The sequence below is a fragment of the Ascaphus truei genome, chromosome 23 (assembly GCF_040206685.1).
Source record: "Ascaphus truei isolate aAscTru1 chromosome 23, aAscTru1.hap1, whole genome shotgun sequence".
Taxonomy (NCBI): Eukaryota; Metazoa; Chordata; class Amphibia; order Anura; family Ascaphidae; genus Ascaphus; species Ascaphus truei.
In genome coordinates, this window is record NC_134505.1 from 1,225,009 (window position 1) to 1,251,393 (window position 26,385).

Consider the following 26,385-nt stretch of genomic DNA (forward strand, 5'->3'; position numbering starts at 1 on the left):
CAGGCCTCCTCCTGCGTACAGGCCTCCTCCTGCGCACAGGCCGTCCTCCTGCGTACAGGCCGTCCTCCTGCGCACAGGCCGTCCTCCTGCGCACAGACCCTCCTCCTGCGTACAGGCCGTCCTCCTGCGCACAGGCCGTCCTCCTGCGTACAGGCCGTCCTCCTGCGCACAGGCCGTCCTCCTGCGCACAGGCCTCCTCCTGCGTACAGGCCTCCTCCTGCGCACAGGCCGTCCTCCTGCGTACAGGCCGTCCTCCTGCGTACAGGCCTCCTCCTGCGTACAGGCCGTCCTCCTGCGCACAGGCCGTCCTCCTGCGTACAGGCCGTCCTCCTGCGCACAGGCCGTCCTCCTGCGTACAGGCCGTCCTCCTGCGCACAGGCCGTCCTCCTGCGTACAGGCCTCCTCCTGCGCACAGGCCGTCCTCCTGCGTACAGGCCGTCCTCCTGCGTACAGGCCGTCCTCCTGCGTACAGGCCGTCCTCCTGCGTACAGGCCGTCCTCCTGCGCACAGGCCGTCCTCCTGCGTACAGGCCGTCCTCCTGCGTACAGGCCGTCCTCCTGCGTACAGGCCGTCCTCCTGCGTACAGGCCGTCCTCCTGCGTACAGACCGTCCTCCTGCGTACAGGCCTCCTCCTGCGCACAGGCCGTCCTCCTGCGCACAGGCCGTCCTCCTGCGTACAGGCCTTCCTCCTGCGTACAGACCGTCCTCCTGCGTACAGGCCGTCCTCCTGCGTACAGGCCTCCTCCTGCGTACAGGCCGTCCTCCTGCGTACAGGCCGTCCTCCTGCGTACAGACCGTCCTCCTGCGTACAGGCCGTCCTCCTGCGCACAGGCCTCCTCCTGCGCACAGGCCTCCTCCTGCGTACAGGCCGTCCTCCTGCGCACAGGCCTCCTCCTGCGCACAGGCCTCCTCCTGCGCACAGGCCGTCCTCCTGCGTACAGGCCTTCCTCCTGCGCACAGGCCGTCCTCCTGCGTACAGGCCGTCCTCCTGCGCACAGGCCGTCCTCCTGCGTACAGGCCGTCCTCCTGCGCACAGGCCGTCCTCCTGCGTACAGGCCGTCCTCCTGCGCACAGGCCTCCTCCTGCGCACAGGCCGTCCTCCTGCGTACAGGCCGTCCTCCTGCGTACAGGCCTCCTCCTGCGCACAGGCCGTCCTCCTGCGTACAGGCCTTCCTCCTGCGCACAGGCCGTCCTCCTGCGTACAGGCCGTCCTCCTGCGCACAGGCCGTCCTCCTGCGTACAGGCCGTCCTCCTGCGCACAGGCCGTCCTCCTGCGTACAGGCCGTCCTCCTGCGTACAGACCGTCCTCCTGCGCACAGGCCTCCTCCTGCGTACAGGCCGTCCTCCTGCGTACAGGCCGTCCTCCTGCGCACAGGCCTCCTCCTGCGTACAGGCCGTCCTCCTGCGTACAGGCCGTCCTCCTGCGTACAGGCCGTCCTCCTGCGTACAGGCCGTCCTCCTGCGCACAGGCCGTCCTCCTGCGTACAGGCCGTCCTCCTGCGTACAGGCCTCCTCCTGCGCACAGGCCGTCCTCCTGCGTACAGGCCGTCCTCCTGCGCACAGGCCGTCCTCCTGCGTACAGGCCTCCTCCTGCGTACAGGCCGTCCTCCTGCGTACAGACCGTCCTCCTGCGTACAGGCCGTCCTCCTGCGTACAGACCGTCCTCCTGCGTACAGACCGTCCTCCTGCGCACAGGCCTCCTCCTGCGTACAGGCCTCCTCCTGCGCACAGGCCGTCCTCCTGCGTACAGGCCGTCCTCCTGCGTACAGGCCTCCTCCTGCGTACAGGCCGTCCTCCTGCGCACAGGCCGTCCTCCTGCGTACAGGCCGTCCTCCTGCGCACAGGCCGTCCTCCTGCGTACAGGCCGTCCTCCTGCGTACAGGCCGTCCTCCTGCGTACAGGCCGTCCTCCTGCGTACAGGCCTCCTCCTGCGCACAGGCCGTCCTCCTGCGTACAGGCCGTCCTCCTGCGTACAGGCCGTCCTCCTGCGTACAGGCCGTCCTCCTGCGTACAGGCCGTCCTCCTGCGTACAGGCCGTCCTCCTGCGTACAGGCCGTCCTCCTGCGTACAGGCCGTCCTCCTGCGTACAGACCGTCCTCCTGCGTACAGGCCGTCCTCCTGCGTACAGGCCGTCCTCCTGCGTACAGGCCGTCCTCCTGCGTACAGGCCATCCTCCTGCGTACAGGCCGTCCTCCTGCGCACAGGCCGTCCTCCTGCGCACAGGCCGTCCTCCTGCGTACAGGCCGTCCTCCTGCGTACAGGCCTCCTCCTGCGCACAGGCCGTCCTCCTGCGTACAGGCCATCCTCCTGCGCACAGGCCGTCCTCCTGCGTACAGGCCGTCCTCCTGCGCACAGGCCGTCCTCCTGCGCACAGGCCGTCCTCCTGCGTACAGGCCGTCCTCCTGCGTACAGGCCGTCCTCCTGCGTACAGGCCGTCCTCCTGCGTACAGGCCTCCTCCTGCGCACAGGCCGTCCTCCTGCGTACAGGCCTTCCTCCTGCGCACAGGCCGTCCTCCTGCGTACAGGCCGTCCTCCTGCGCACAGGCCGTCCTCCTGCGTACAGGCCGTCCTCCTGCGCACAGGCCGTCCTCCTGCGTACAGGCCGTCCTCCTGCGTACAGACCGTCCTCCTGCGCACAGGCCGTCCTCCTGCGTACAGGCCGTCCTCCTGCGTACAGGCCGACCTCCTGCGTACAGGCCGTCCTCCTGCGCACAGGCCTCCTCCTGCGTACAGGCCGTCCTCCTGCGTACAGGCCGTCCTCCTGCGTACAGGCCGTCCTCCTGCGCACAGGCCGTCCTCCTGCGTACAGGCCGTCCTCCTGCGTACAGGCCTCCTCCTGCGCACAGGCCGTCCTCCTGCGTACAGGCCGTCCTCCTGCGCACAGGCCGTCCTCCTGCGTACAGGCCTCCTCCTGCGTACAGGCCGTCCTCCTGCGTACAGACCGTCCTCCTGCGTACAGGCCGTCCTCCTGCGTACAGACCGTCCTCCTGCGTACAGACCGTCCTCCTGCGCACAGGCCGTCCTCCTGCGTACAGGCCGTCCTCCTGCGCACAGGCCGTCCTCCTGCGTACAGGCCGTCCTCCTGCGTACAGGCCGTCCTCCTGCGTACAGGCCGTCCTCCTGCGCACTGTCCGTCCTCCTGCGCACTGTCCGTCCTCCTGCGTACAGGCCGTCCTCCTGCGTACAGGCCGTCCTCCTGCGTACAGGCCTCCTCCTGCGTACAGGCCGTCCTCCTGCGTACAGGACGTCCTCCTGCGTACAGGCCGTCCTCCTGCGTACAGGCCTCCTCCTGCGCACAGACCGTCCTCCTGCGTACAGGCCGTCCTCCTGCGTACAGGCCTCCTCCTGCGCACAGACCGTCCTCCTGCGTACAGGCCGTCCTCCTGCCGTCCTCCTGCGTACAGGTCGTCCTCCTGCGCACAGGCCTCCTCCTGCGTACAGGCCGTCCTCCTGCGCACAGGCCGTCCTCCTGCGTACAGGCCTCCTCCTGCGTACAGGCCTCCTCCTGCGTACAGGCCGTCCTCCTGCGCACAGGCCGTCCTCCTGCGTACAGGCCGTCCTCCTGCGCACAGGCCGTCCTCCTGCGTACAGGCCGTCCTCCTGCGTACAGGCCGTCCTCCTGCGCACAGGCCGTCCTCCTGCGCACAGGCCGTCCTCCTGCGTACAGGCCGTCCTCCTGCGCACAGGCCGTCCTCCTGCGCACAGGCCGTCCTCCTGCGTACAGGCCGTCCTCCTGCGCACAGGCCGTCCTCCTGCGTACAGGCCGTCCTCCTGCGTACAGGCCGTCCTCCTGCGTACAGGCCGTCCTCCTGCGCACAGGCCTCCTCCTGCGTACAGGCCGTCCTCCTGCGTACAGGCCGTCCTCCTGCGCACAGGCCGTCCTCCTGCGTACAGGCCGTCCTCCTGCGCACAGGCCTCCTCCTGCGTACAGGCCGTCCTCCTGCGTACAGGCCGTCCTCCTGCGTACAGGCCGTCCTCCTGCGCACAGGCCGTCCTCCTGCGTACAGGCCGTCCTCCTGCGTACAGGCCGTCCTCCTGCGTACAGACCGTCCTCCTGCGTACAGGCCGTCCTCCTGCGTACAGACCGTCCTCCTGCGCACAGGCCGTCCTCCTGCGTACAGACCGTCCTCCTGCGCACAGGCCGTCCTCCTGCGTACAGGACGTCCTCCTGCGTACAGGCCTTCCTCCTGCGTACAGGCCGTCCTCCTGCGTACAGGCCTCCTCCTGCGTACAGGCCGTCCTCCTGCGTACAGGCCGTCCTCCTGCGTACAGGCCGTCCTCCTGCGTACAGACCGTCCTCCTGCGTACAGGCCGTCCTCCTGCGTACAGGCCGTCCTCCAGCGTACAGGCCGTCCTCCTGCGTACAGGCCGTCCTCCTGCGTACAGGCCGTCCTCCTGCGTACAGACCGGCCTCCTGCGTACAGGCCGTCCTCCTGCGTACAGGCCGTCCTCCTGCGTACAGGCCGTCCTCCTGCGCACAGGCCTCCTCCTGCGTACAGGCCGTCCTCCTGCGTACAGGCCGTCCTCCTGCGTACAGGCCGTCCTCCTGCGTACAGGCCTCCTCCTGCGTACAGACCGTCCTCCTGCGTACAGGCCTCCTCCTGCGCACAGGCCGTCCTCCTGCGTACAGGCCGTCCTCCTGCGTACAGGCCGTCCTCCTGCGCACAGGCCTCCTCCTGCGTACAGGCCGTCCTCCTGCGTACAGGCCGTCCTCCTGCGTACAGGCCGTCCTCCTGCGTACAGGCCTCCTCCTGCGTACAGACCGTCCTCCTGCGTACAGGCCGTCCTCCTGCGTACAGGCCGTCCTCCTGCGTACAGGCCGTCCTCCTGCGTACAGGCCTCCTCCTGCGTACAGACCGTCCTCCTGCGTACAGGCCGTCCTCCTACAGGCCTCCTCCTGCGCACAGGCCGTCCTCCTGCGTACAGGCCGTCCTCCTGCGCACAGGCCTCCTCCTGCATACAGGCCTCCTCCTGCGTACAGGCCGTCCTCCTGCGTACAGGCCTCCTCCTGCGTACAGGCCTCCTCCTGCGTACAGACCGTCCTCCTGCGTACAGGCCTCCTCCTGCGTACAGACCGTCCTCCTGCGTACAGGCCGTCCTCCTACGTACAGGCCGTCCTCCTGCGTACAGGCCGTCCTCCTGCGTACAGGCCGTCCTCCTGCGTACAGGCCGTCCTCCTGCGTACAGGCCTCCTCCTGCGTACAGGCCTCCTCCTGCGTACAGACCGTCCTCCTGCGTACAGGCCTCCTCCTGCGTACAGACCGTCCTCCTGCGTACAGACCGTCCTCCTGCGTACAGGCCGTCCTCCTGCGTACAGGCCGTCCTCGGTTATCCACCGGAACCCGTTCTGGAAGTCGCGTTGGATAGTGAAACCGCTGTAAAGCGAGTCCCGTGTTAATCAGTGGCGGGGAGCGTCGGATAACGCATTCCGGCGTCGGATAACGCATTCCGGCGTCGGATGACGCATTCCGGCGTCGGATAACGCATTCCGGCGTCGGATAACGCATTCCGGCGTCGGATAACGCATTCCGGCGTCGGATGACGCATTCCGGCGTCGGATAACGCATTCCGGCGTCGGATAACGCATTCCGGCGTCGGGTAAAGCATTCAGGCGTCGGATAACGCATTCTGGCGTCGGATAACGCATTCCGGTGTCGGATAACGCATTCCGGCGTCGGATAACATATTCCGGCGTCGGATAACGCACTCCGGCGTCGGATAACGCACTCCGGCGTCGGATAACGCATTCTGACGTCGGATAACGCACTCCGGCGTCGGATAACGCATTCTGGCGTCGGATAACGCATTCCGGTGTCGGATAACGCACTCCGGCGTCGGATAACGCATTCTGGCGTCGGATAACGCAATCCGGCGTCGGATAACGCATTCTGGCGTCGGATAACGCAATCCGGCGTTGGATAACGCACTCCGGCGTCGGATAACGCACTCCGGCGTCGGATAACGTATTCCGGCGTCGGATAACGCACTCCGGCGTCGGATAACGTATTCCAGCGTCGGATAACGCATTCCGGCGTCGGATAACGCATTCTGGCGTCGGATAACGCAATCCGGCGTCGGATAACGCACTCCGGCGTCGGATAACGCACTCCGGCGTCGGATAACGTCTTCCGGTGTCGGATAACGCATTCCGGCGTCGGATAACGCATTCCGGCGTCGGATAACGCATTCCGGAGTCGGATAACGCATTCCGGAGTCGGATAACGCATTCCGGCGTCGGATAACGCATTCCGGCGTCGGATAACGCTCTCCGGCGTCGGATAACGCTTTCAGGCGTCGGATAAAGCATTCAGGCGTCGGATAACGCATTCAGGCGTCGGATAACGCATTCCGTGTTGGATAACGCATTCCGGCGTCGGATAACGCATTCAGGCGTCGGGTAACGCATTCAGGCGTCGGATAACGCGTTAAGGCGTCGGATAACGCATTCCAGCGTCAGATAACGCCTTCAGGCATCGGATACCGCTTTCAGGGGTCGGAAAACGCATTCCGGCATCAGATAACGCATTCCGTGTCGGATAACGCATTCAGGCGTCGGATAACGTATTCCGTGTCAGATAACGCATTCCGGCGTCGGATAACGCATTCCGGCGTCGGATAACGCGTTCCGGCGTCGGATAACGCATTCCGGCGTCGGATAACGAATTCCGGCGTCGGATGACGCATTCCGGCGTCTGATAACGCGTTCCGGCGTCGAAAAACGTCCCGTAGGGTGGCGTTGGCTATGCCCTTGGTTGTAAAGTGAAACGTCGGGTAGCGAGGACTACCTGCACGTCTCCCCTCGTGTCTCATCGCTCGGCATGGTGGTTATCAGTGGCCAGTAATCGGAGAGACAAGGCCCCCGGGCTGCAGAGTCGCTGCTCTCTGTGTCAGCGGTTCCATAGAATGTGTTATTCACCTAACGTTGGCGACCTTGGTGTATACAGCTTCCAGGTAGAAGTGAGAACAGCACGTCTGTTACTTCTGCGCAGGAATTCAGACAAACACACAGATAACCCTCGGCAGGGCTGTGACGTACGTGGGCTGGGGGTAGCTGGGCCTGTGTTCAACGTGGGGCAGAGTGTTAGCTCCCTGGGCAAGGCCCCTTAGCTGGCACCAGAGAATGTGATTATACAGAGCACTTTGATGCTTCGCAATGGGCTGTTTTGGAAGAGGGTGATGCTGTCGATGTCTATGGGGGTAACTGATGTGTGTAAGAGGGGGATCCTATTAAAGTGTATGGGGGTAACTGATGTGTGTAAGAGGGTGATCCTATTAATGTGTATGGGGGTAACTGATGTGTGTAAGAGGGTGATCCTATTAAAGTGTATGGGGGTAACTGATGTGTGTAAGAGGGTGATCATATTAATGTGTATGGTGGTAACTGATGTGTGTAAGAGGGTGATCCTATTAATGTGTATGGGGATAACTGATGTGTGTAAGAGGGTGATCCTATTAATGTGTATGGGGGTAACTGATGTGTGTAAGAGGGTGATCCTATTAATGTGTATGGGGGTAACTGATGTGTGTAAGAGGGTGATCCTATTAATGTGTATGGGGGTAACTGATGTGTGTAAGAGGGTGATGCTATTAAAGTGTATGGGGGTAACTGATGTGTGTAAGAGGGGGATCCTATTAATGTGTATGGGGGTAACTGATGTGTGTAAGAGGGGGATCCTATTAATGTGTATGGGGGTAACTGATGTGTGTAAGAGGGGGATCCTATTACAGTGTATGAGGATAACTGATGTGTGTAAGAGGGGGATCCTATTAATGTGTATGGGGGTAACTGATGTGTGTAAGAGGGAGATCCTATTAATGTGTATGGGGTAACTGATATGTGTAAGAGGGGGACCCTATTAATGTGTATGGGGGTAACTGATGTGTGTAAGAGGGGGATCCTATTAAAGTGTATGGGGTAACTGATATGTGTAAGAGGGTGATCCTATTAAAGTTTAGGGCATCAATTACGTGCAATAGGTTGACCCTAAATAAAACCTAAAAAAAAAAAAGCCGGCGTGTGGACCATATAAGCTTGAAAAACATACGAAACCGGTCTTGCGGCCAATGCATTACCCCCTCACCCCCCCCCCCAAGCCGCTTAGTGGCACTGAAAGTGTTAACCCGCCAACCTAAACCACGACGGAGACAGTACGCCGCCGCCCCCCCCCACCCCCTAATTCCTCCGTGCCTCGAACAAGGGGGGGGAGGGGGACCCCGCCACCGATGGGAGACATAAGTGCGCTCGTTAGCCAACGGTTTATATAAACTCCAGCTGCGTCCGAGCCAGAAGGTCGAACGATTAAGGAACGTCCCTTCCTTGGAACCCGGGAGAGGGGGCGGAGGTCCTGCTTACACAAGAAGACCTCCTCGCCAAACATTCCGCGGCCAACTGGCTGGAACCATTGGCTCACGCCACGGAGCCCGTTGGCCGTAAGAGAAGTCCTTCTCTGCTGTTCTTTCCCCCTCCTCTTGTTATTCTTGCAAATATCTCCGCTTCCCTCCCCCCCTCTCCAGGAATTCACATTTTTTCCTTGTATGGTATTTTGTTTTTTTTCCCCCCCTTGTTGTACAAAAGAACAGATTGGCTATTTTTATTTTAATTAAATATACGGCACTCAACACTTACAAGCCCTCTCGATTATAATATTGATACAAACAATTGGGCATAGAGACTAGGGTTCTCCAAAAATGCTGGACACAATGGTGAAAGGTGCGACTCGCTCGGGACACACACACAAACACCTCTCTCTACGCTCCGTGCTGTTTCCTCCTCTCCTTGGCTCCCCTACCCCCAGGCTCCTGACACCTCCTCCTGATTGGCTGCTGCTGGGTAATGCAGCCCAATCTGGGCGCAGGAAGCTGCGCAGCCCCCCCCCCCCCTCTCTCTCCCGGCTCTGGGAAATTCCCTTCCCCAAAGCCGGTCAAGTAATTTCCAAGAACTTCCACTGGCTAGCAACGTCCCGCCACAACGCGAGACCACCGGAAAGCCGAAACGGGCTCCACCGCCCACCAAGGAACAACGCCCATCTCGATCCCCTCCTGTAGACCAACGTTCAGGAATAGCCAGTCCCATTTACTCCATTCCTGTCTTATCCCAAATTCCTTTGTGGTACCCTTGACGTGCACCAGCGCTGGTCCAACCATGAAGCTGCTGAGCAACAACCAACCACACCCTCCCAAGCGTTCGTATACGCCCGCCACGCCCGGCGGCGGGTATCAAGACCTGCCGCCCCCCGGCCACGTGCCACGGCAACGTGACGTCAGGACGCCGCTTGATGTTGTTGACGTCAGTTGACGCCGCGATTCGGAAGGTGTGGGGGACGGCATCAAGCGGGCGGCCCGCCACGCGGAAGCGCCTTCCCGCCAGGCCCGAGCGGGCGGCTTGTCTATATTTGAGGGCGGACCGTGTTCGACCGCTTACCTAATGTCTATTCCCATCCATGCGGTTATGCCCCCCCCCCCCCCCGTGTGTCATCGCGCAAGGACGGCGCGATGTAAACAAAGGCAGACATGGCGTCTCTTTGGCCAGCCGATGCGTGGCTGTAACCCCCCCCTCGGCGAAGAGGCGCAGAGTAAGCCGGGACCCCTCGCTCCCGGAGTGTGAGAACTAAACCTTTCCCCTGGATCTGAACTGGAATAAACTGCAGAGCCGGAGATAAGTTATCTCCCCGGCGCACAGCCTTCTGGGTAAGGAGCGAAGGCAACCGGCTCAGGCTCGGCTTATTGCCGTCGAAGGACAATCGTCGGGAGACGATCAGTTCTCTGTTGACCGACCCACAGGATCGCTGCTTTATAATTTGACCGTCCGCTGCTGTGTGACGTGACCCTCCACTGTGCCGACCCACGGCACTGCCACGTTTCTATTTACAGAAACCCCCGTGGTACCACTGCTGTCCCACTGACGTGTCCCCCATGGTGACGCTGCTTTTTTATTCGCCGAGCCGGAGAACCGTTCTCTAGCGTGCGAAAGACCCTCTCTCCCCCCCCCCCCCCGCCCGCCCGCCCGCGTTCACAGCGTTAAATACCGAGCATATGGCGTTCCCGTATGTAGACGTATTAAATATTATTATTTTTAATGCGAGCTCTCATTTAACTCGTCTGACCCTGTTCACAGACCCCAAACTCGGGGGGGGGGGGGTCTCAACTCACACCGCCCTCCCCTCCCCCACCCGGGTAAGGTTATCAGGATATCCCTGCTTCAGCACAGGTGGCGCGATCAGTCCCCAGCTTCAGCACAGCTTGCTCAATGAGTCGCTGCTTCAGCACAGGTGGCTCAATCAGTCCCCTGCTTCAGCACAGGTGGCTCAAGCAGTCCCTGCTTCAGCACAGGTGGCTCAAGCAGTCCCTGCTTCAGCACAGGTGGCTCAATCAGTCCCTGCCTCAGCACAGGTGGCTCAAGCAGTCCCTGCTTCAGCACAGGTGGCTCAAGCAGTCCCTGCTTCAGCACAGGTGGCTCAATCAGTCCCTGCTTCAGCACAGGTGGCTCAATCAGTCCCTGCTTCAGCACAGGTGGCTCAATCAGTGGGACAGGAGCGAGTCCCTTTACCCTCTGTCCGTTAGTTTGCTTCACTGCGCTGGAAAGCGTCGGTAATACTGTACCTACGTCACGGGGGGGGGGGGGGGGGGGGAGGGAGGGAGGGGGGCAAGGTCCAGAAGGTCATCTTTACCCAGACCAGTGTCACTGCCCAGCGGACATCCTGCGGTTATAGCCTATAACACCATTTAATCCTATTAGACCTTAGAGCAGAGAGAGGTGTGTGTGTGTGTGTGTGTGTGTGTGTGTGTGTGTGTGTGTGTGTGTGTGTGTGTGTGTATGTGTGTGTGTGTGTGTGTTACTGCTGGAAGCGCTATGTACAAGGAGACAGCACTATGCAAATAGACATTTGCATGTCATTTTCCCAGAATCCTTGCTGCAGTGGGAGCGCTGTATGCTGGGTGATAATGGTGAAAGGCAGGGGCTGCATGTCATTTCCCAGAATCCCTTGCTGCAGTGGGAGCGCTGTGTGCGGGGTGATAATGGTGAAAGGCAGGGCTGCATGTCATTTCCCAGAATCCCTTGCTGCAGTGGGAGCGCTGTATGCGGGGCGATAATGGTGAAAGGCAGGGATGCATGTCATTTCCCAGAATCCCTTGCTGCAGTGGGAGCGCTGTATGCGGGGTGATAATGGTGAAAGGCGGGGCTGCATGTCATTTCCCAGAATCCCTTGCTGCAGTGGAGCGCTGTATGCGGGGCGATAATGGTGAAAGGCAGGGATGCATGTCATTTCCCAGAATCCCTTGCTGCAGTGGGAGCGCTGTATGCTGGGTGATAATGGTGAAAGGCAGGGCTGCATGTCATTTCCCAGAATCCCTTGCTGCAGTGGGAGCGCTGTATGCTAGGTGATAACGGTGAAAGGCGGGGCTGCATGTCATTTCCCAGAATCCTTGCTGCAGTGGGAGCGCTGTATGCTGGGGGGATAATGGTGAACCAAGACAAAATAATTAGAATGGGATCTAAACACATTTGATTTTGTTGGACGGCACTTCAGGGAAACGTTCCGGCACCCTCACGGGGAAATATGATAATAAGCTGGGAGAGGAATTCAGCCGGCGCCTGTCCCGAGCTTTATCTTGGCCGATCGGCCGACATGGGGATAAATGTTGGAACGGAAATAACGAGCTTCACAGCAGACTCTGACACGATGTGTATCCCACAGTGTGTGACTGGGTCTTCAACATGCGGCGATATACAGCAGGACTGGGTAGCACTTCCAGCTGTCTAGCATAACGCTCACCCTTCAGATATGTACGTGTGTGCGTGTATATCTTTGTGGATATAGCGCGAGCCAGGTACATAGCGTTTCACAGCAGTGATATAATACCACGTGCTATAATAATAGAGCACAGAATGGGACGTAAAAGTAAACATTATGAAAAGGAGCCCCTGCCCCCAAGAGCTCACACTCTAAGTGGTGAGTAGGGAGAATTTTCGGAGACAGTAGGAGGGCGCTCTATATATGTGTGTGCTAAAAAGTGCAGTTATCTATATATACAGTATATATATATATATATATATATATATATATATATATATACACAGTGGTTGACAAATCACCAAAAAATCTACTCGCCACACAAAAAAAATCTACTCGCCACCTAGTACCAAACGTGTGCTGCTTGGGCCAATATTTACTCGCCCGGGGGTTAAATCCACTCGCCCGGGGCGAGCAAATGTATAGATTTGTCGAACACTGTATATATAAATATACAGTGTGTGTATATATATATATCCTATGTCAGAGAGCGAGAGGGGAGCTGGAACAAGAGGCAGTTCTGTGGCGCTGGAGGGCGGAAGGCTCAGGGGAGATGTGAGGAAAGACTTCTTCACTGAAAGGGGGGTGGATTCGGGGAGTTGCCTCCCAGCAGAGGTGGTTAGGGGCTAATATAGTACGGGAATTGGAAATGCTGGGGGGATGGGGGGACAGTGTTATAGGAGGAAGTAACGTGTGTGTGCCTCCCCAGTCATAGAGCGCTTTAAAGGTATCAGATTGCAAACAATTTATAATATTGATAACCGGCTGAAAGTCCCGGCGATGTGCGTGAATTCTACCAAACCAAGCTCATCCGTCCCCCCTTCCTCCCCTCCTCCCCCCTCCTCCCCTCCTCCCCCTCCTCCCCCTCCTCCCCTCCTCCCCCTCCTCCCCTCCTCCCCTCCTCCCCCTCCTCCCCCTCCTCCCTCCTCCACCTCCTCCTCCCCTCCTCCCCCTCCTCCTCCCCTCCTCCCCCTCCTCCTCCCTCCTCCCCCTCCTCCTCCCCTCCTCCCCCTCCTCCTCCCCTCCTCCCCTCCTCCCCCTCCTCCTCCCCTCCTCCCCCTCCTCCTCCCCCTCCTCCCCCCCCTCCTCCTCCCCTCCTCCCCCTCCTCCTCCCCTCCACCTCCCCCTCCTCCTCCCCTCCTCCCCCTCCTCCTCCCCCTCCTCCTCCCCTCCTCTCCTTCCTCTGCCCTCCTATCCCCCCTCCCCTCTTCTCTGTCCCCCCTCCCCTCCTTCTCTCTCCCCCCTCCCCTCCTTCCCCTCTCCTCTCCCTCCTTCCCACCTCCTTCCCCCCTCCTTCCCCCCTCCTCTCCCCCTCCTCTCCCCCTCCTCTCCCCCTTCCCTCCCTCTCCCCCCTTCCTCCCCCCTATTTTGAGACATGTATGTAAGTATGTATGTATGTATGTATGTATGTATGTCTTTATATAGCGCCATTAATGTACATAGCGCGTCACAGCAGTAATACACGTGACAATCATATAAATAACAAATAATACAAATAACACATACAGAGGAGAAGCGCTTCCAGACATAAAAGTGACATTTAGGAAGAGGAGTCCCTGCCCCGAAGAGCTTACACTCTAATTGTAGAGACATGAAGACAAGTTCTAGGGCTTATAGTTTGGGTAATGAGACACACGCACAGACAAACACCCTGACATATATCTATCTATATATTATATATATATATCTATATATATATATATATATATATATATATATATATATATATATATATATATATATATATATATATATATATATAGACAGGTCCCATCTGTAGGTGAATCTCCGTGGCCACCTGCCCCTTGTTGTTATCACAGGACAGCGCAGTGACAGGCTCGTGCAGCAGGCGTGTTCCCGCTGACAGCGTGGACGGCGCGGCTGCAGCGCACGTGATCACGTTCCTCGGGACGTGTAATTAGGCAGATGGTGGCAGGGGGAGCAACGTGTGTATGGACTGGGAGACACGGTGTCGGATAAGCAATAAGGGTCATTTACTGATACGTGCAGCTTGGAGGGGAGAAGGGAGAGGGGGGTATGAGAGACACAGTCACATATATAAAGGATTAATATGCGCAGCTTGGAGGGGAGAAGGGAGAGGGGGGTATGAGAGACACTGTCACATATATAAAGGGTTAATATGTGCAGCTTAGAGGGGAGAAGGGAGAGAGGGATATGAGAGACACTGTCACATATATAAAGGGTTAATATGTGCAGCTTGGAGGGGAGAAGGGAGAGGGGGGTATGAGAGACACTGTCACATATATAAAGGGTTAATATGTGCAGCTTAGAGGGAGAGAGAGAGGGGGTATGAGAGACACTGTCACATATATAAAGGGTTAATATGTGCAGCTTAGAGGGAGAAGGAGAGGGGGATATGAGAGACACTGTCACATATATAAAGGGTTAATATGTGCAGCTTAGAGGGGAGAAGGGAGAGAGGGGATATGAGAGGACACTGTCACATATATAAAGGGTTAATATGCGCAGCTTAGAAGGGAGAGGGGGATATGAGAGACACTGGTCACATATATAAAGGGTTAATATGCGCAGCTTAGAGAGAGAAGGGAGAGGGGGATATGAGAGACACTGTCACATATATAAAGGGTTAATATGCGCAGCTTAGAGGGAGAAGGGAGAGGGGGATATGAGCGACACTGTCACATATATAAAGGGTTAATATGCGCAGCTTAGAGGGGAAAAGGGAGAGGGGGATATGGGAGACACTGTCACATATATAAAGGGTTAATATGCGCAGCTTAGAAGGGAGAGGGGATATGAGGACACTGTCACATATATAAAGGGTTAATATGCGCAGCTTAGAGGAGAGAATGGGAGAGGGGGATATGAGAGACACTGTCACATATATAAAGGGTTAATATGTGCAGCTTAGAGGGAGAAGGGAGAGGGGGATATGAGCGACACTGTCACATATATAAAGGGTTAATATTTTAATTCTCATCTGCCCACACATAGGATGTCTCCGTGTGAGTATATCGGTTTTGCGGAGCCGCGCTTTATAACAGCGATAACGAGAACCTTTTGTACAGCTGATAATAAAACTAACAGGAGGGCGAGAAGCCAAGTCCTGTCCCTGATTGTGTTTTCCCTGCTGAACCCAAGGCCATTTGGGATTAACCCGCGCGCTCAGCACTGTCCCGGTTACACATTGACAGGGGACGCTGGTGCTTGTTGTTCGGTTTCATGGAGAGCAGAACGTCTGGGTGTGTGAGAGTTCATTCATAGAAGGGTTATGTGTTACCATCCGCGTCGGGGCTCCTTACAATGCATCTGATCTCAGACGCCGCTATTAGACGAGGGTTGGGGTTCCTTACACTGCATCTGATCTCAGACGCGCTATTAGAGAGGGTCGGGGTTCCTTGCAATGCATCTGATCTCAGACGCGCTATTAGAGAGTGTTGGGTTCCTTACAATGCCATCTGATCTCAGACGCGCTATTAGAGAGGGTTGGGTTTCCTTACAATGCATCTGATCTCAGACGCGCTATTAGAGAGGGTTGGGGTTCCTTACAATGCATCTGATCTCAGACGCGCTATTAGAGAGGGTCGGGGTACCTTGCAATGTATCTGATCTCAGACGCGCTATTAGAGAGGGTCGGGGTTCCTTACAATGCATCTGATCTCAGACGCGCTATTAGAGAGGGTCGGGGTTCCTTACACTGCATCTGATCTCAGACGCGCTATTAGAGAGGGTTGGGGTTCCTTACACTGCATCTGATCTCAGACGCGCTATTAGAGAGGGTCGGGGTTCCTTACAATGCATCTGATCTCAGACGCGCTATTAAGAGGGTCGGGGTTCCTTACAATGCATCTGATCTCAGACGCGCTATTAGAGAGCGTCGGGTTCCTTACAATGCATCTGATCTCAGACGCGCTATTAGAGAGGGTCGGGGTTCCTTACAATGCATCTGATCTCAGACGCGCTATTAGAGAGGGTCGGGGTTCCTTACAATGCATCTGATCTCAGACGCGCTATTAGAGAGGGTCGGGGTTCCTTACACTGCATCTGATCTCAGACGCGCTATTAGAGAGGGTCGGGTTCCTTACACTGCATCTGATCTCAGACGCGCTATTAGAGAGGGTCGGGGCTCCTTGCAATGCATCTCATCTCAGACGCGCTATAGAGAGGGTCGGGGTTCCTTACAATGCATCTGATCTCAGACGCGCTATTAGAGAGGGTCGGGGTTCCTTACAATGCATCTGATCTCAGACGCGCTATTAGAGAGGGTCGGGGTTCCTTACAATGCATCTGATCTCAGACGCGCTATTAGAGAGGGTCGGGGTTCCTTACAATGCATCTGATCTCAGACGCGCTATTAGAGAGGGTCGGGGTTCCTTACAATGCATCTGATCTCAGACGCGCTATTAGAGAGGGTCGGGGTTCCTTACAATGCATCTGATCTCAGCTGCGCTATTAGAGAGGGTTCGGGGTTCCTTACAATGCACCTGATCTCAGACGCGCTATTAGAGAGGGTTGGGGTTCCTTACAATGCACCTGATCTGAGACGCGCTATTAGAGAGGGTCGGGGTTCCTTACACTGCATCTGATCTCAGACGCGCTATTAGAGAGGGTTGGGGTTCCTTACAATGCATCTGATACAAAAATATGAATTATGAAGAGACTGATCCCTTAACCATGTCACTGCCATTAGTACACTTTGCCCCTATGAGAGACTGACCCCCTTAACCATGTCACTGCCATTAGTACACTTTGCCCTAGGAAAGACTGACCCCTAACCATGTCACTGCCATTAGTACACTTGGCCCCAAGGAGAGACTGAACCCTTAACCATGTCACTGCCATTAGTACACTTTGCCCCTAGGAGAGACTGACCCCTTAACCATGTCACTGCCATTAGTACACTTTGCCCCGAGGAGGGACTGACCCCTTAACCATGTCACTACCATTAGTACACTTTGATATTAATAAACTCATTTTGTAAACGACTGTTTATTGTACGTCATTGCATTTTTAACTATAATATTGTAAAATAAGAAATAGACTGTGTGTATCGCAGCCCAGTATTATATTCAGTGACATACTTAAGTGACATAATACTTCTGTTAAGCTTTGACAACCTAACCATTTGCAAATGTTCCGCGATTTTCTAGGTAGTAAGCAGCTTTTTTTTATGGATAACTTTTGTAAGTTTTTTCGACACCATATTTTCAGAGGAATGGAAATAACGTTGATCGTTCTGATCTATAGACGATATTGTTTCTGTACAGTTTTCTCGGTGAGACCCACTGTGGTCTTGGAGATGCTAATATTCATTGGGGCCGACTCTATATCAGTGAGACCCACTGAGGTCTTGGAGATGCTAATATTCATTAGGGACCGACTGTATATGATTGAGACCCACTGAGGCCAGATGTTGTGTAGCTCTCGGGAATTAGTTTCCGCCTCATAAGTTCACCACGTTGCGGAACCCCTCGTAGGTAAAAGGGGAGATCTTGGGTGAGCAGGAGGCCGTCGTAGACAAGCAAGCCAGTTGGTTGACCTTGCACGTGGTGTAGTCTTGGCCGCTTTGGAAATACACCCCGTCTGGGGAGAAGATGGAAGGGTCGACGTCGAAGTAGTTGTAGGGCCGGAGGAAGAACCCGACGCTGTTCCCTGGAGTGGCCGTGTTGGGGAGGTCTTCGGCGTGGGGGATGTGCAGGAAACCAGCTGTGATCCAGGCTACGAGATCCTAAAGGGGAGAGAGGATGAGGTTGAGGAACACTGACCATTTATGGTGAACAAAGAAGACTTCCCTGTGCTGGAGATGAGTGTGGATAGAGCACTCTTCTCCAGTCCAGAGAAGCGGATTCACAGCATATTGAGTTAAATAATGAGTGTAAGTCTCTTATTATGAGTATAAGCAGGGGCGCCAAGAGAGATTGTTGGACCCAGGGGAAATAGAAGAAGCAGCCCCCCCCCCCAACCCCTCTGGGCAAACTGGGGGAGGTACAGTATGGGCATGAGGTGGGCGGTATGGGCACGGGTTGGAGGGTGGGGGAAAAGGAGGTATGGACATGGGTGGAAGGCAGGTGGTGGTATAAGGAGTTCATGGGCAAGTGGAGGTATAAGAAAGTAATGGGGCATGGGGTGGCGGATAGGGAAGTAATGGGTATGGTGGGAGGGCCCTACAGGACCATCAAAGGAAGGCTCAGGCCAGGTGGTCGACAGCAGACAATCGAGAGGCCCTACAGGCTTGTGGATGGCCCACAGATAGGGGGTCTGGGCCTCAAGAGGCGGCAACCAGCGGAGAGGTGGGCCATAAACATTTGTCCTGGCTGACCCCCCTGTCAGCGCCCCTGAGTATATGAGTCTATATAACAGGTATAAGGCCTCTCTATGGTAAATATGCTGGAAAGCCATCTTCCCAGCGCTGGAGAAGATGTTAGCCCTACTTAGTTCCACAGACCTGGTCTCCTCCCCCAGCAACGTCTCTGCATATGGAACAGGGGGCCTGTTCTAAGTTCTAGACGGGGTGTTGTTCTCACCTCTTCTTTGATGTTCTCGTCATTGATGAAGTCGGAGAACTTCACGCTTGGGCTCCACGGGTCGTTCTGATTGTAGATGGAGCTGCTCTCCTGTTCGCCGTCTTTGCGCTTGGTCACTGCCAGCTTGTACCTTAAGGTGAAAACCAACCATATACATTGGCAGTTGATATCTTGGATGGACCTCTTATTTGGTCACTCCGTTTCCGCTGGGAGGCCGTCCAATGTATCTACTACTCAGATTTCCCCGTAATTTACCATTATTTCGCTTCAAAGCACGGCCCTTAGTGATGATGACATGCAAATGATATTCAACTTAGGGGTTATCATCACCTATCCACTTAACACTACGTTAGTTAGGTCAGACCTAACCGTGGCATTACTCACACCCAGACCCTGATATAGCGCTGTTACAGGGTGTGGGTGTAACCCCGCAGCGAGGTGATATAACTAACGTAGCGTTATCTCCCCCTCTCCTCTCTTCCCCAGCGGGAGTAGAACCCCTATTTCCCGGGGGGGCTGGGCGGGAGTAACACTAAGACACACTTACCCTCCCGTTACCGGGAGAAAACACAACATTGTGCTACAATAACGTGACGGTAACGCTCTGCTGATGAGATGTAGGACGGGGCGCTGTGCGCGCATATAATGAGCTGTGAGGATGCGCGTTACCCTCAGGGAACATCGCGCCCGCTCCTGTGTGAGGTAAACTCACGTTATGACGCCCGGATTTAAAGGGGCTTAGTGGATCTGTCCTTAAGTATCAATTCTACTAAGCGCTGTTGCCTTTCATTGAACCTACGCGTATAGGTTAAACAGAGAGCTTAAGGGATTCTGCTCCCAGAATCACTCTACTCTTTCCTAGATCTGTCTCCGCGTCTCCCCTGCTGAAATCCCTCTCCTGGCTTCCCATCAAATCCCGCATCTCACACTCCATTCTTCTCCTCACTTTTAAAGCTTTACACTCTTCTGCCTCTCCTTACACCTCAGCCCTAATTTCTCGTTATGCACCATCCCGACTCGTGCGTTCTGCTCAAGGATGTCTTCTCTCTCCCCCCTTTGTATCTAAAGCCCTCTCCCGCCTTAAACATTTCTCATTGACTGCCCCACACCTCTGGAACGCCCTTCCCCTCAATACCCGACTAGCACCCTCTCTATCCACCTTTAAGACCCAACTCAAAACACACCTGCTTAACAAAGTATATGAATAGCTCCGTGGCTGATACTATACACCTCATACATAAACCTTGCCCCCCTGCAGACACACTTACCAAAACGCCCTCCTACTGTCTCTGTACGACCTTCCTACCTACCAATTAGATTGTAAGCTCTTCGGAGCAGGGACTCATCTTCCGAAATGTTACTTTTATGTCTGAAGACCTTATTCCCATGCTCTGTTATTTATAAGCTTGTCCCGTGTATTACGGCTGTGACGCGCTATGTAAATTAATGGCGCTATATAAATAAAGACATACATACATACATACATACATACACATACATACATACATACATACATACATACATATACATACATACATATACTTACATACATACATATACATACATACATACATACATACACATACATACATACATACATACATACATACATATACATACATACATATACTTACATACATACATATACATACATACATACATACATACATACATATACATACATACATACATACACACATTCCAGATTCACTGATAAGAGTTAAGACAGGCTAAAGCATAGCAGCCAGTGGCGAATTTCCCATGAGGCCCCGGGCCTATGGCAGTAACATTTTGGGGGCCTGCAATTCAATGTGACATCACACGGCATCACGTTGCCATGGCAACGGGACGTCACGGCGCTGGAAGAGGAGGGCGACACCAGCTTAAGTGCCCAAGGGTGCCATTTTTGTTTTGTTTTTTTGATATCCGCCACTGGTAGCGCTCTTTAGTGAATATGAGCCCGCGCGTGCGTGCGCGCGTGCGTTCCTCACCTGGCCCACCCCATTGCTTCTTCGATGGGACTTTCCTCCGGCAAAAACTCGCCCGCGAAGCTGACGATCTGGATCCTGTAGGAGCGCGGGTGGCCCCACTTGTTGGTGCGGTTGCTGGTGAAGTGGACGTAGCGGGGGGTCTTTCCGTCCAGGGGAAACGCCGCCTGGTTCTCCGTCTCCAGCACCTGACGGACCACCTTAGGCCTTTGTATCTTGGTGTCCGGCTGCCAGGGGACGTTTAATGGGTTAAACTGCATGTCTTGGGTCAGGATGGAATTTGCGGTACCTGCAAACGACAGGGAATACGGTAAATTAGCTTCATGTACATATATGTATATCTATATGTATATCACCTCCCCAGTGATCCCCCAGGTCCTGCGGTTACAGCCTCTCTTCTGCATGTCGCTCCCACACATTCCCTCATCCCGTCCTCTCCAGCCCGTGTCTCCCCACTGCTGGACGAAGCCTCCCCAGTGATCTCCCAGGTCCTGCGGTTACAGCCTCTCTTCTCCACGTCGCTCCCACACATTCCCTCATCCCATCCTCCCCAGCCCGTGTCTCCCCACTGCTGGATGAAACCTCCCCAGTGATCTCCCAGGTCCTGCGGTTACAGCCTCTCTTCTCCACGTCGCTCCCACACATTCCCTCATCCCATCCTCTCCAGCCCATGTCTCCCCACTGCTGGATGAAGCCTCCCCAGTGGTCCCTCAGGTCCTGCGGTTACAGCCTCTCTTCTCCACGTCGCTCCCACACATTCCCTCATCCCATCCTCTCCAGCCCGTGTCTCCCCACTGCTGGATGAAGTCTCCCCAGTGATCTCCCAGGTCCTGCCGTTACAGCCTCTCTTCTCCACGTCGCTCCCACACATTCCCTCATCCCATCCTCTCCAGCCTGTGTCTCCCCACTGCTGGATGAAGCCACCCCAGTGATCTCCCAGGTCCTGCCGTTATAGCCTCTCTTCTAAACGTCGCTCCCACACATTTCCTCATCCCATCCTCTCCAGCCCGTGTCTCCCCACTGCTGGATGAAGTCTCCCCAGTGATCTCCCAGGTCCTGCGGTTACAGCCTCTCTTCTCCACGTCGCTCCCACACATTCCCTCATCCCATCCTCTCCAGCCCGTTTCTCCCCACTGCTGGAGGAAGCCTCCCCAGTGATCCACCAGGTCCTGCGGTTACAGCCTCTCTTCTCCACGTCGCTCCCACACACTCCCTCATCCCATCCTCTCCAGCCCGTGTCTCCCCACTGCTGGATGAAGCCTCCCCAGTGATCCCCCAGGTCCTGCGGTTACAGCCTCTCTTCTCCACGACGCTCCCACACACTCACTCATCCCATCCTCTCCAGCCCGTGTCTCCCCACTGCTGGATGAAGCCTCCCCAGTGATCTCCCATGTCCTGCAGTTACAGCCTCTCTTCTCCACGTCGCTCCCACACATTCCCTCATCCCATCCTCTCCAGCCCGTGTCTCCCATCTGCTGGATGAAGCCCCCCAGTGATCTCCCAGGTCCTGCCGTTACAGCCTCTCTTCTCCACGTCGCTCCCACACATTCCCTCATCCCATCCTCTCCAGCCTGTGTCTCCCCACTGCTGGATGAAGCCACCCCAGTGATCTACCAGGTCCTGCCGTTATAGCCTCTCTTCTAAACGTCGCTCCCACACATTTCCTCGTCCCATCCTCTCCAGCCCGTGTCTCCCCACTGCTGGATGAAGTCTCCCCAGTGATCTCCCAGGTCCTGCGGTTACAGCCTCTCTTCTCCACGTCGCTCCCACACATTCCCTCATCCCATCCTCTCCAGCCCGTTTCTCCCCACTGCTGGAGGAAGCCTCCCCAGTGATCCCCCAGGTCCTGCGGTTACAGCCTCTCTTCTCCACGTCGCTCCCACACACTCCCTCATCCCATCCTCTCCAGCCCGTGTCTCCCCACTGCTGGATGAAGCCTCCCCAGTGATCCCCCAGGTCCTGCGGTTACAGCCTCTCTTCTCCACGTCGCTCCCACACATTCCCTCATCCCATCCTCTCCAGCCCGTGTCTCCCCACTGCTGGATGAAGCCTCCCCAGTGATCTCCCAGGTCCTGCAGTTACAGCCTCTCTTCTCCACGTCGCTCCCACACACTCCCTCATCCCATCCTCCCCAGCCCGTGTCTCCCCACTGCTGGATGAAGTCTCCCCAGTGATCTCCCAGGTCCTGCGGTTACAGCCTCTCTTCTCCACGTCGCTCCCACACATTCCCTCACCCCATCCTCTCCAGCCCGTGTCTCCCCACTGCTGGATGAAGCCTCCCCAGTGATCTCCCAGGTCCTGCGGTTACAGCCTCTCTTCTCCACGTCGCTCCCACACATTCCCTCATCCCATCCTCCCCAGCCTGTGTCTCCCCACTGCTGGATGAAGTCTCCCCAGTGATCTCCCAGGTCCTGCGGTTACAGCCTCTCTTCTCCACGTCGCTCCCACACATTCCCTCATCCCATCCTCTCCAGCCCGTGTCTCCCCACTGCTGGATGAAGCCTCCCCAGTGATCTCCCAGGTCCTGCGGTTACAGCCTCTCTTCTCCACGTCGCTCCCACACATTCCCTCATCCCATCCTCCCCAGCCCGTGTCTCCCCACTGCTGGATGAAGCCTCCCCAGTGATCTCCCAGGTCCTGAGGTTACAGCCTCTCTTCTCCACGTCGCTCCCACACATTCCCTCATCCCATCCTCTCCAGCCCGTGTCTCCCCACTGCTGGATGAAGCCTCCCCAGTGATCCCCCAGGTCCTGCGGTTACAGCCTCTCTTCTCCACGTCGCTCCCACACATTCCCTCATCCCATCCTCTCCAGCCCGCGTCTCCCCACTGCTGGATGAAGCCTCCCCAGTGATCTCCCAGGTCCTGCGGTTACAGCCTCTCTTCTCCACGTCGCTCCCACACATTCCCTCATCCTAACGAATCAGGTATACCCCAGGCTCCCAGCGGCGGAGGGCCTTCTGTGAACCACAGGTAAGGCACCAATCACACCATAACCACAACATCTCCCATGGGGGTGGGGGGGGAGGAAGTGTGTTACAAACATATCATTCATTTTTGGGTAGAGGGCTCTCATGTATTGCGAGGGGAGGTGTGTATTTTTATATGTATTGTGGAGGGGTGGGTTTATTTGGGTTTTTTGTTTTTTTTTGGTATGTATTTGGTGTGTGGGCGGGTTTGTATGAATTTAGGGGGGTGGGGTTTTTGGTATGTATTTTGTGGGGGGGATTGGGGTGGGGATTGAGTGGGGTAATTGACGAAAGGTGTGGGTGAGTGAGAGGGGTGAGGGAGGGAGTAAGGAAAAGAGGGAGTAAGAGTGAGACTCAGGGGAGATAAATACATGCGAGGCGTGGGGGGGGGGGAGAGTGAGTGAGAGTGGGGTAATTGATGAAGGGGAGAGTGAGGGGGGGTGATTGAGGAAGAGGGAGTGAGATGGAGGGAATAGAAATACATGGGAAGAGGGGGGGAAATAGAGGGGGCTCGTGAGGTGTGAAATGGGGGGTGGGGGGGCAGCTCACAAGAACATCGACAAGGGGGGGGGGGACACGTGACACGGAGGGGAGGCCCCAGACATAACTAATCCTGGGCCCCGGGAAATCTGTCTGGGGCCCTGGGTGGCTGACCCTTTGCTTCCTTACCGCCAACATCCATATCCACCTTGTAGTTGATAAAGTGGGTGTGAAGGGTCCCCAGCGTGTGCTCCCCAACTCTCGAGCCGTAGTCCAGACCATCGGCAAAGTAGAACGAGGAGCTGATATAGCCTGTGGCGTGCATCTTGGCTTCGATGGCCCCATTTTGGTAGAAGATAAAATCCCAAACATAGTCATAATTAATAAGAGTGGACACGGCTCTGACCACCAGGACAGTGCTGGCCAGCCCCCCGTAATACAGGGAGTGCATGTTGGAATAGTGACGCCGAAGAGGCACCCCAGAGTTGTGTTCAAAAATGCATATGGCGTTCTTGGTCGTCTCTGGGGTTTGAGATTCCATTAGGTAGTGAGTATCCACATACGTGGCTAAATAAGGACAATCGACTCCCCTGACCAGCTCATGTGAGAACCTCCCGATTCCAAAGCTTCCATCCATGTATCTAGTGATCATCCCACCGGGAGTGTTGGAGCCATAGATGGCGATGGCCTCTTGAGAGCTCAGTTCATAGACGATGCGTTCATCATTAAACCGGATATCAAAGAGACGCAGGCCCGCGTTCACATTTATCCCGAAGGTGAAGCTCCAGGACAGGAAGTTGACCTGGTTTCTGTTGACACTGTAACGGGCGCCGCTGGGTTCATACTGGATGGGTGCTCCATGTATTGGAGGGACTTTTGGATTCATGGAGCCAATGTCATCTTCTGGTAAGACCTTGTTCATTTTGACCACTTTAACCTTCCCCGCGTTATACTGTTCCTCTAGATCTGCCATGTTAGAGTAGTAGACGCCGATGTAGAACACTTTGGAAACTTTCCACTTGGTGACGTCCAGACTTTTGTGGTCAATAAGTATCTCCAGTCCCACTGGATGTAGAGCAAAACAGCTGCCACTCACATTATGGAACAGTACAAACCAAGTGCTCCTATCCCCCGACTTGAAGCCCCTGGGGACTGTCGTAAGGGCTGCAAAGTTGGTCCCGTCGTAGCCAAAAACATCCCTTAAAAAATGTGGTGCCGTTGCAAACTCCTTATGATAGACCAAGTTGTAAGCCTCCACGTACTCCTTCCCAATCACAGGTCTTCGGTAATAGGGCAGCTTGTCTTTGTACTTCTCCAACGTGATGTCTTTGTGGTAGGATGGGCTGGGGAGAGGACCCACCACCAATTCTGTAATGTTGGGATCTCTTTGGTTTCCAAAGAAAATCACGGCCAACGCCTCTCGGGTAGGCTTGGAGGCACCTTTATCTAAATAATCCAGTACCTCTCGTTTTGAAGGATACTTGACATCAATGTAGTAGATGCAGTTTTCCGATGGGTTTGCTTCAGCTGCGTTGACCAGCTCCACGCCAAGGTTCTTCTGCAGATACTCAACAACGGCGGAGAACTCTTTTGGGTCCAGATCAGCAAACACCAAGCTATGGTCGCTTGACTTCTGCTGCTGCTGCTGCCCAGCCTGCTTCCTGAGATGCCCACGTTGTGGTTGAGAACCACAGTCCTGGTCAGACTTGGCTGACCCGGACAGAAGAACACACACCAAAGCCAAGATAGTGGCTAGTGCCAGAGCCAAGAGTATGAGGACTGCCTTAAGGTTCATTATGGCTTCAACAGAATGAGCGAAGAGGTATCAAGAGAAAACTGTCCCAAACTAACAGCATCGTTTTTGGAAGGACAGTCATCGCGTGTAATCTGTAGGAATGAGGGAGGGGAATATTGCAAAACCCCAAAAGACCGTTCTTGCTGTGAACTTAATTGGAGAGGAATATATTTTTTCCCAGCGAGCCGGGAGAGGAAGCAGATGACTTATAAGAGAGCTAGTTTCTAATTAGAAACAGACGTTCAATTTGCCAAGGATCTGTTCGAAGGAGGTTAAACGAGTGCACGGAATAGGAGAGAGAACTTTCGCACACATGAATAGGAGAATGAAGGGTGTTCCATGCCAGACACAAGTTTTCATAAGACTCCGACGCTCTGTTGGCAGAGTACGTTTTAAAAATGAGACACGTTGCTGGCGTCCCGGCTGTGTTTTGCATCAACAAGAGGTCCCTGCAGATTTCTTCAGACGAGTGCCAAAAATGAGACTTGTGTGACCTCCTTTTGAAATGTATTTTTTTTGGGGGGGGGGGGGGTTCAACTTGTCCTTGGTTATTACAAAACAAAACAGAATAATAAACCCCCTCCCACAGTGCACTCTTGATTGGGCAATTTAATTATTATACACAACAATTTATCGGGGAGAAAAAAAATATCTATATCACAAAGTTGACAAAATCACATAATAAAATCACCGGAGCTGTATCATGATAATATATGAATCTGTAGGAGTCCCTCCTTATCAACAATGATTTGTAGTGATATTAATATGGATGGATAAAGTGTCAGAGCGATAAATAAGGTGCATGTTTATTTATTTGATATATTTATTAGTGATTGATAAAATGTGTTACCAGGAAG

General features: G+C 55.3%; 1 protein-coding gene across 1 annotated transcript; it reads right to left on the minus strand.

Moving 5' to 3' along the window:
* Positions 1-16,747: 16,747 nt before the first annotated feature.
* LOC142473009 (amine oxidase [copper-containing] 3-like) lies at positions 16,748-25,850 on the minus strand. The gene is made up of 4 exons (XM_075580158.1): positions 23,923-25,850; positions 20,290-20,575; positions 18,299-18,428; positions 16,748-17,502 (listed from the first exon to the last, which is right to left on the minus strand). The coding sequence occupies exons 1-4, from the start codon at positions 25,526-25,528 to the stop codon at positions 17,218-17,220; spliced, it is 2,307 nt and encodes a 768-aa protein (XP_075436273.1). The 5' UTR covers positions 25,529-25,850; the 3' UTR covers positions 16,748-17,217.
* Positions 25,851-26,385: the final 535 nt, after the last annotated feature.